Here is an 11,163-nt window from a genome sequence, read left to right on the forward strand (position 1 = left end):
GTTTTTATCAAGCCTCTTGTTTTTTAGTATCCATTCAGCAATTACATTTATCTCACATGTCATTGTTAACTTCTCCAAAAAGAAGAGGTATGTCTGGAAACCTCTCTCCAAATAGCTGCTCAGCATGGCATTGGTCTTCCTCTGATGAAAATGGGTCAGAGCCAAATGCAGATACCAAAGTCAGGGAGGACCCCAGCTCCTGTTGCTGCATCCATGGTGCTTCAGCAACATTGGGCAACTGCTCTGCTGGAATTCTTGCTGGGCATCTCACAACTGCAAGATGATATGGGGTCCCTCTGCCTAAAATTGGTAAAGATTTTTTTTTTCTTTTTTTTCATTGGAAAAAAACTGTCAGTTACAAAACAATATACATACAAATATTACCACAACTTACCTGGTATCCTATGGGCATTCCAGGACTGTACAACTCTGTCAAGTCCTATCTGACTCACTTGACAGGCCAGGGCGGACACACTAAATGTGTTAAGGTCATCCTAATCTAGCAGGTGGATTAGGGCCAGTTATTGACCTCTGGCAAACTCTTTTCACTTGCAGGTTCTGTTTAAACACAAGAAAACATTTTCGGAAAGTAAGCAAGGCAGCTTTATTTGTATAGTATTAATAATGTCCACAATTTGCTTTACACCAAGTAAAACATTAGTGTGATGCAAAAGAATAGAAAGCATTAAAAAGTAAAAGAAAAAAAACATGATTTAAAACTGAAAACCAAAGAGGGAATTTTACTAACCCTAGCCTTGGAGGTTGCAGTTTTGACCCCTAAATAGAAACTATGTCTTTACACGGACCCAATAACAGGAAATCAAGATTTTTATTTTTTTTTTGGTTAGGAAGTTGAGATTTGTTTCGTTTCTTCTGCGGACTGGGAGGTACTTAACTCAGCTCTGCACAAAAAGGTAAGGTCTGCAATATTCTCATGCTCCCTGAAGCGCGTATAAAGGAGGTAAGACTGAAACTACCATTATACTTAAATATTGTAATATATATATGTAATATATATATTTATATTATTTATGGTGGGATGCATAAGTACTGCATAATGATACCTTCACATCGCAAGCAGCAGGTGCAGCAAAAACGCGCGTGCTGCTTCTTGTTTTATGATTGCAAGTTTACTTTTGATGTGCGGCTCAAGGTTATTTTGTGTCAACACTATTTGTGCATTGTAAGTGTGAATTTGAAGTTGTAGAAGAGTTTAATTCCAAGTTTTGTATTTGTAGAATAAAAAATAAAAAAAATCTCAAGTACAAATTTTTATTTTAGACCTGTTCAAATTTTAGGTACAAGTACACAAATATATAGTATATATATATAGTATATGTAATATATTCTAGTATATGTAATGCATTCTAAATTGGACTTGAAATGGGAAACATTGCTTTTCAAGGAGCAAAAAAAAAAAAAATTATAATTTAAACATTAAATTGAAAAATCGTAAAACTTACAGACTTAAAATATATTACACATATAAGATTATTTTCGTTCTCGCAGGCAGCTTACAGTCAAAGTAAAAATATATATTTAAAATGCTTAAAACGACAATATTTTAGAATTTTAAATATGTATTTCTATTATTATTATTATTATTTTGTGATTATTGGCTCACCATCACACAGGATGTTGATGATTGGGTAATTAAAAATAACAATTATGGCTCATACCTTCCATAATCATCACCTTTAACTTTGAAGACTTTTAACATGAAAGCTTCGCTGATGAGCTGAGTGACAGCTGCGTCCTTCGAAAGTCGGCTGGGTCCTTGGAAGGCAACGTGACAGTAGGCTATATATGTATTTCGGGTTGGTACAGACTGACGGAGAAATAGCGCCTTCTGCTGTCTGATCAAGGGTACTACCCACAAGTCACGAATTATTTTTACCGGTGTGACCTTTGTGTCAAAAGTAAAAATGAAGGCGTAACTTGTTAAGTTGAATGTGTGACTCACAGCAGCAGATTTGTGCAGTTGTATTCATTTATTTGGAAAAAGAAATGTTTTTGAAGATTTTAATACACGTGTCTGAATTTGTTTTGCACCATTAGTTTTAGATCAACTGTAGCAAAACTGAATGGAAGACATTTTTGATGTACAATTCACACAGTTTCTGTACTTGTTCTCAAGAATTTAAAGAGGTTTGACTTTTTTTGTAATTGTGTCATATAAAAAAAAAATAAAAAAATTACAGTAATGCTACGTTCACACCGGACGCAGTAAGAGCAGCAAAATCGCGTCTGCTGCTTCATTTTTGCTGCTTGTACCAGTTAGTTCTGACGCGCGGCTGAAGCAGCTTTGCTGCTCTGGCTGCCCGGTGCAAAAGTGGGTCTGACACGCGTTGGGCTGAGCTTCACTATTCTTTCTTTGTCTTGCAGCTATATTTGCTGTGATCAGTGGGAATAAAGTAGTTTTAATATGTTTTAAAGTGAGAAAATCCACCTGAAAACTTCCTCAGTGCAGTCAGTTCATCCAGATTACAATCCTGCCTTCCAATACTATTTCTGTCGGAGACGCTCAGACCCCTACATACCAGCGGTGCGCTGTCAGTAGGATCCCATTCCACAGCAGCCTCTAGCCCGGTCGCCGCCTCGCAGTTCACCGCGGCAGCTGGTAGGTGTTTTTCATCTAAATAATCTAAACTGCAGGCACCAGGATAATAAAAGCCAACATATTCTGCCGGCAGATTTCTGCATTTTGAGTTAATTTAGGCGTTGATAAACTGTTTCAGAGGAGTGATCACAGCGCTCTGATCATCAGAGATGTGTCTCTCTCCCTGCCAGCTCCGAGATCAGCTTCTCTGATTGGTTGATGCGGCACGTCGAGTAGCAAAAGTTCAATTTTTCCATCTCAAGCAGCAGCGCGTTTGCGGTGCGTCACGCGCTGCGCCTGCTGCTCAAAACGCGCTGCGGGACCTTTTGCTGCGCCTATACGCGCGTCAACCATTGACTTTGCATGTAAACTCACTGCTTCTGTCACGCCTGCTGCGTCCGGTGTGAACGCAGCATCACATAACACCAAAGATACAATGCACAAATAATTTTATTTCACTGACAGAGGCGCCCAGACCCACATACTCCGGCGGTGCTCTGTCACTAGGAATCCCACTCAACAGCAGCCTCTGGCGCATTTGCCTCTTCGCAGTTTGCTGCTACTGTTCGCAGCGGCTGGAAGGCGTTTTTCATGAACGTAATCCAAACTACAGGCACCAGAAAAATAAAATCAAACATATTTTGCCGGCAGGTTTCAACATTTTAAGTTAATTTGGGTTTTGTTAAACTGTTTTAGAGGACTGATCATAGCGCTCTGCATCAGCAGTGCTGTGTCTGTCTCCCTGCCAGCTCCCAGATCAGCTTCTCTGATTGGTTGATGTGGTGTATCAAGTAGCAAAAGTTTAATTTTTCCAACTCCAGCAGCTGCTGCTTCTGAAGCGTGCCACACGTCAGATGCTAAGAAGCTCATGACGTGCTGCTTCAGCTGCTCAAAACACGCTGTGGGATGTTTTGCTGCGCCAAGATGCTGCTTCTGCTGCCAGCAGTGTGAACATGGCATAAACCGTTAATTTTAATGAAGCAGCAAATTTTGTAATGTACTATTACAAAATAATTGTGTCAGAAAATCTTAAATAGCTCTCATATTTTAATTGTTTTCAATCCTTCTGAATCCCTGTTTAATATATTTTTTATATTGTTGCTTGTGTGGAGTCAGTGTTTTAGATTAATCAAGATGGTCTGGCCAGTTCCTGTACAGGATCATAAAAAAAATAAATAAATAGCAGAGGTGTCAGGTAACAAAGTACACGTATTTTTTTACTGTACTTAAGTACACTTTTTAGGTATCTATATTTTACTCCATTACTTATTTTTCTTCCTACTTCTGACTTCTACTCATTACATTTTCACACAAGTATCTATATTTTCTATTCCTTACATTTTTAAAACCAAAATTACTCGTTAAAAGGCGAGAGACACAGGCGAGAGCGTATCGGGAGATGGAGACGGAGACCAAAAAGACCTCCCTCATCCTTGGCCCTATCTCAAAGAATTTTTCAAAATAATCGAAAAAAAATTTCCATATAGTGGCATCTGGCTGTTTTTTTTTTTAAGGTTACTTTATACTTTGATACTTTAAGTAGTATTTGGAGCACATACTTTTTCAATTTTACTTGAGTAAAAAGGTCACGTTGATACTTAAACTTTTACCAGAGTGTTTTTAAACTGCAGTATCTATACTTCTATTTAAGTAAGAAATGTGTGTACTTTTGACACCACTGATATAAATTAAGAACATTAACCCAGATTGGCAAGGTTAAATCAGGTGAAAATTTTAAGTACATATGCAGATCAGTAAATTAGAGAAATAAACTAAAAGTTAATTAATGTTAATGTCTTGATATCTAAATCAATTGGTATTAAGGCTATAAAAAAAATATATATATATTCTTACATTTAGACAAAAGACCATTCAGAAAGATTATTTTTTTTATGCTTCAGGGTTATGGAAAATGCCTAAACCATCATAGGTAGACTTGTGAATTAAGAAAAGGGCAGAATTAAACCATGATAATATAAAATGGAAAAGTTGAGAGAAAGGAAAGTGTGTTGTTAACAAAATCAGTGATAAGTTACTGGGACATTCACAAGATGTAGAGTCTGGCAGGATTCACAAAGGCTTATCTTGGACATATTTGCATACGGTAGTTAATGTGTATCTGATGTTGTCTCTTGTTCAGGAGTTGGTGATCACTATGATTTAAACAGTTGTAGCTCATATTTTACAGTTCTAACAGGGGTGTGTTTAATTCTTCTTGTCCACTACCACTTTTTTACTGCCCCAACATTTCTTATTGCTATGCATGAATACAACACAGAGTAAACAGCCAGTTTCTTTACTGGTTCCTCCTCCTAAGGAGCCCTCCATTGTCTGTCTGCTGGATAGCTTTCAATACAACCAGGATTGTTTAGATCAAAATTTTATATTTTTGTTTCTAAACTGGTTTTGGATAGTTCTATGTGAAATTCAAGTTCAGGTTTTGATTAGCTTTTACAAAGAGTAGTCAAAATTAACAGAAATAAATGTCTGGAATATATAACTTTGTGTGTTATGAATCTATATAACATAAAGGTAACTGAGTTCCTTGAAAACATTTTACTGTGCTGGTAATTATTGAAATACTTAGTTTGTAGCATATTATTCCAGGCTTAATCAGACTTTAGACTAGCTATTGGTTTTGATATATACCGTTATTTATTGTAAACAATGGTTTCAAAGGAAGGTTAACCATTTTTCAAAAACCCTTAAATCTGTTTTCTTTTATTCTTTTCAGTCTGAACTTGAATTTCAGCTTTACATTAAGATCAGCAGCTCAGATGTCTACTCTGAAGTCAGAGCTCTCCAGGGACCAGCAGAGAACCATCTGCTCTCAGCTGGGAAGTGTCAAACTGAAGCTTCTCTACAAGGCCACCGTCCACGGCTTTACTGGTGCCGCCTTCCACCAGCGATGTGACAACCAGTCACCCACTGTGTCTGTGGGCTACAACGCTTCTGGTTATGTGTTTGGAGGCTACACCAGCCAGCCTTTTAGTCAGTCTGGACAGTATGTGAATGATGACCAGGCTTTTCTTTTTGGTTTTACTGGTGGAAAACTCCACAAATATCCAGTTACCAGTGCTCCTCATGCCGTCAAAATGATCGGCAACTCTGGTCCTTATTTTGGGGATTCCCTAGCTCTTGTGAACGGAAGCAAACCAGTGATATACAGCAACACAGGAGCTCAGTACAACTTCAATGCTGCAGAAATGCATGGAAATGACCTGAACCTGACTGAATGTGAAGTTTACCAAGTGGAGGGTGAGTTATCAGCCTTTCATTTTCATTGAAATTTAAAAACAACAATTGTAATACATTATCATTAATACACCAGTTACACATTTCTAAACTAGGTTAAATGTTCTTTCATCCTTCTCCTTAGCATACACATAAATATATTTCAAATATGACTTTTCATTACATTGACACTGTCTTCTAGACAAGGTTTCTTATAAAATAAAAGCTATAGTGGGTAAAGTTCAATTATCAAACAATCCTTTGTTTAACAGAATCTACTGAACTTGAGAAGCCATGGAGGACTATCATCTGGGAATCTGGGTAGGTTCAAAAGTATTTGCATCCCTTGAACTTTTTCCAAATTGTGTCAACTTATAATCTTTACATTACTGTAAAAATTAGTTTAGTTTAGATTTTACAAAATTTTTATTTGATTTCAAAAGCAAATGTCTGGTATATACAGCACAGACCAAAAGTTTGGACACACCTTCTCATTTAAAGAGTTTTCTTTATTTTCATGATTATGTGTGGGGATATTCGTCATCCCTGCGCAGCAGCACTTGCGTTTTACTTAGGATAAACAGTGAAAAACTTTATAATCTAGCTTAGCATGAGAGAAACACTGGACAACATCTTCTCCGTTGGCTGGCACTCCTTAACTCCACCGGAGTCAGCCATTTATTCAGACACACAGAAAGAACATGGTGGGTGTGTGCGCGAGCACTGACGTCATCACGCCACACAGTATAAATGTCTTTGCCCAAACAACAAATATATGCTTAACACTCCCACTCAAAGAAATGTTTACAGCTCTCTCTACATATGGTAGGAAACAAAAACACATCACTAATTTGGTACTATACACAGTTACGGTATAACCCATTAAAAAAACCAAAAAAACATTTCACATACTGGCAGTTCTAAAAACCTAAAACTAAATTTATCCTTCACTTCACTTCTTTGTAACATTCATTTCAAATGCCAGCTTACATTACCCCCCGAACAAATAACACATTAATTTCTCAAATTTTACCTTTGATTTTGGTAAGTACATCAGCTACCATGTCTGCAGTAGGACAGAAAAAACATACATTTTCCCCTGATTTTATATCCACATGCTTGCTTCTCTGCCTGCATACTGGGTTCTTCGATAACACTATTGCTCCCTGGTTAGCCTCATAGAATTTGACTGGTAAATGCTGATTATTACCATCCATCGTTTTCAGTAGTTGAACAAGGTACATGCTCTCCTGAGTAGCGGCTGCTTGAGCCATGTACTCTGCTTCACAGCTAGATAGCGCCACTGTTGGCTGCTTCCTGCTCTTCCATGAGATTACTGCAACTGTCTCAGTTAAGCTGAAACAATATCCAGTGGCGCTTCTCCTGTCATTTTTGTCAGCTGCCCAATCAGTGTCACTCTACCCCCCAAGCTGTAAGCTTTTCTCACATTTTTGGTAGTGTAATTCCTGATCCATAGTATCCTTTAAGTACCTCAGTACATGTTTTGCAGCAGTCCAGTGCTGATGCTTTGGTTCTGCCAAGTATTTTGAGTCGGGTCTGGTACATTTCATGATGTATATCAAGTTACCCGCTATCTCTCTGTAACATGTTGGATCAATTAAATCACCATCACTGTCAAAATGTAACTTCTGCTCAGATTGTGTAGGTCTAGATTTGCCTTCAGACATCCCAAATCTAGCCAACTATTTCTCAATGTGTCTCCTTTGTGTCATTCTGATTTCTTCATCAATGCAGTTAAAATCAATACCTAGGAAGAGTTTAAGTGGACCAAAATCCTTCATCTTAAACCTTCATCTTAAAATTTTCAATGACTCAAGACAGCACTTCTCTGGAAGATTCATTTTGGAAAATGTAAAGGAAATTAAGTTTATAAACATATTCAATGGACCAAAATAAGGATAAATGAATAACATAAGTAATAATAAAATAAGAACATCCCTGTGGTTCCTCTTTTTATCAATCCTGCATAACTAATTAGTCCTAAATTCCAACGGGAGATTATTAAACTAGACTGAGCAATAATTATTTTACTGGGACTAAATCAGGAAGATAATCTAGAGCAAACAAGGAGTTAAGCTTACTAAAAAAGCACTAGGTATAGAGAAAACAAACCATTTGATGTGTTCCTACGGTCAGTCTCCACATTGATAATATAAGCAAGCTGCTGTATATTTTATTCATATTTACTCAAGTACTAAATTGCTTAAAACTTTAATTAACATTAATTCACAAAGTGAATTATCTTCGTCCAGATAATATAAGGATAAGATTTAAAAAAAATCCAATGATACCTCGTAATAATAATCGCTGAGAAATCCTGGTCTTATTTATTATCTGGCACAAGTCCTTCAACTCAGCTGCTAGCATGTGGGCTGGTGCAAAAATACGGACTGGGAATTAACCTGGCATGTTTTTTTAGCACTAAGGTTGTGTTGCAAATGTGGACTGTATTTTTATCAGCATGGTATTTTTATATATAAATAAGTGGAATGGAGTTGAGACTTAATGTCCGTCATTATTTAGTGTGAACAATTGGGGATATAGAGCAAGAGTGTGTAAAGGCACTGAGATGTGTGAGTCTCAGAAACAATGGGTGAGAGTTGACAGCCCTGGAACTCTCTGCATTGAACCCATCTCCTTGGGGAGCAGTGGGCTGCCATTGTGGGGCACCCACATGATCAGGGACCCAGAGTGGCAGTCTGCGGGAGTGGGGCTTGAACTCAGAACCTCAAGATTCCAAGCTCTATGCACTAACCACTGTGCCCTAGGAGAACACCAGGCCAGGTGTAGTTTCTACAGTCTGAAGAGGGGAGAAAAAAAAAAGAAAACATAAATGCAAATAATGCAAAGTTGGAGTGTGGTGAAATTAGACAGACGTTGTATTTTCTGGTATACAAACATGCAGTAAAAATACAAATCAGTGTAGGGTTGTGAGGGAACTGGTTCTATCTCGATGGATCATTTGGTGAGAGCCAGGATATACTCTGAGCAGGTCGCTGATGTTAAGTGGCTTAAGCATCTCAGTTATTTGATGTTTCTCTACAGGAATAAAAAGAAGTTGATGGAGAGCATCCAAACCTACAAGCCCACAGTCAGTTATGTGTCCCAGGCTCGAGTTTTACTCATTGGACCAGTTGGAGCTGGAAAGTCCAGCTTCTTCAACTCCATCAACTCTGTATTTAGAGGTCATGTCACCAGCCAGGCCATCTCTGGTTGTTCCTCCACCAGTCTCACCACTCAGGTGTGTCTCTACTGCTCATTCATGCAGCTTCTAGTGTCTCATTTAAATTAAATCCTTCCAGTTGGGTTTTTCTAGGTCTAATTTTTCACCTTTCAGTTCCGAACCTACTCTCTGAAAGCAGGACGAGAAGGCAAACCTCTGCCAATTGTCCTGTGTGATACCATGGGCCTGGAAGACAGCAAAGAAGCGGGGATTGATATTGATGACATCGGCAGCATTTTTAAAGGACATATGCCGGATCGTTACCAGGTGTGGTATTGATTATATGTAGTTAGTGGAGATAACTAGTGTAACATGAAATAGATTAAAGATATTCTTTATTTACACCGACACAGTTCAATCCTGCTGCTCCTCTGCCTGATGACGCTCACGGCTATCGCAAGTCTCCAGGCATCAAAGACAAGATCCACTGTGTGGCCTATGTCATTGATGCCTGCAAGGTTTCCATTATGCCCACAAAGTTGGAGGAGAAGCTGGAAGCCATCCGCAAAAAGGCTAACCTGTTGGGTCAGTACGATTTATAACTGAAATATTTTTGAATAAAGTTTAAACTCAGATTGTTTACAGCATGTTGTGAATAATCTAATCTTTCTTGGTTGTAGGCATTCCTCAGCTGGTTCTGCTCACTAAAGTAGATGAAGCTTGTCCTTTGGTAAAAGAGGATCTGAGAAACATCTATAGGAGTGGATACATCAAGGAAATAGTGAGGATTCTTGTACTTATACAGAAATAATTCAGTCCTGATTATAAATTTGATGAAACTCTTCTGAATCCCCGTTTGAACCCCTCTGTGATCCAGATGCTGGAGGTCAGTGCTAAGGTGGGTGTACCTCTGTCCTGCATTGTTCCAGTGAAGAGCTACAGCGAGGAGTTGGAGCTGGACTTGAATTGTGACATCCTGCTGCTTAGCGCCGTCATCCAGATGCTTCGCTTTGTTGATAACTACTTTGATGAGCTTAGTGACCAACTGAGCAGTGTTGAGTTAAAAAACTTAAGATCTGTATAAAGAAAACCTCTGAAACAATTGAAAGAAGAAAACTATAATGGCAACAAAAAAGAAAGGCGGTCAGTACTTTTTCAATGTATGGAGTCTGAATAAAGGATCATATTGTTCTTCATGATAATATATTGTCAACTTGGTGTCTTAAAGTATAACTGATAAATCAAGGTAAAAAAATAAATAAAACTAGCTTGGCATGAAACACTAAGAATAAAAAGCACTGACTGACAATCAATTGCACCTGCTGTTGTGCAAATGGAATAGAAAACAGGTTGAAATTATTGGCAGTAAGACAGAGACACTCAATAAAGGAGTGGTTCCGCAGGTGGGGACCACAAACCACTTTTCAGTACCTACGCCTGCTGGCTGATATTTTGGTCACTGTTAAATGTTGGTTGTGTTTTCACACTTGTGGTAGCATGAGACAGGCTCTACAACCCACACAAGTGGCTCAGGTAGTGTAGCTCATCCAGGAGGGCTGATCAATGCGAGCTGTGGCAAGAAGGTTTTTCTGTGTCTGTCAGCATAATGTCCAGGGGCTGGAGGCACTACCAGGAGACAGGCCAGTATACTGGGAGATTTTGAGGAGAACAGAGGAGGGCAACAACACAGAGGCCTACAATATGACCTCCAGCAGGCCACAAATGTGCATGTGTCTGCACAAATGGGAGACTGACTCCATGAGGATGGTATGAGGGCCTGATTTCCACAGATGGGTGTTTTGCTCACAGCCCAACATCATGGATGTGATCTGCTGCCTGCAACATCCTTCAGCATGAACGGTTTGGCAGTGGTTCAATAATTATGTGGGGTAGCATTTCTTTGGAGGGCTGCACAGCCTTCCATATGTACGCCATAGGTAGCATGACTCCCATTAGGTACCGAGGTTAGATCCTCAGACCTCTTGTGAGACCATATGTTGGTGCGGTTGGTCCTGGGTTTCTCCTACAGTAACCCAGGACAATGCTAGACCTCATTTGGCTGGAGTGTGTCAGCAGTTCCTGTAAGATGATCCTTGAAACTAAGAACTGGCCCATCTGTTCCCCATGCCTGAATCCGATTGAGCAC

General features: G+C 38.9%; 1 protein-coding gene across 1 annotated transcript; it reads left to right on the forward strand.

Moving 5' to 3' along the window:
- The first annotated feature begins 5,337 nt into the window (after window positions 1-5,337).
- Window positions 5,338-10,138, forward strand: LOC107093051 (interferon-induced protein 44-like). Its single transcript, XM_015387868.1, has 7 exons — window positions 5,338-5,857; window positions 6,106-6,154; window positions 8,900-9,095; window positions 9,192-9,344; window positions 9,431-9,602; window positions 9,698-9,798; window positions 9,895-10,138. Exons 1-7 carry the CDS (start codon window positions 5,377-5,379, stop codon window positions 10,099-10,101), a joined length of 1,359 nt encoding a protein of 452 aa, XP_015243354.1. The 5' UTR covers window positions 5,338-5,376; the 3' UTR covers window positions 10,102-10,138.
- The last annotated feature ends 1,025 nt before the right edge of the window (window positions 10,139-11,163 follow it).

Source organism: Cyprinodon variegatus, unplaced genomic scaffold (genome assembly GCF_000732505.1).
Source record: "Cyprinodon variegatus isolate N-32 unplaced genomic scaffold, C_variegatus-1.0 Scaffold405, whole genome shotgun sequence".
NCBI lineage: Eukaryota > Metazoa > Chordata > Actinopteri > Cyprinodontiformes > Cyprinodontidae > Cyprinodon > Cyprinodon variegatus.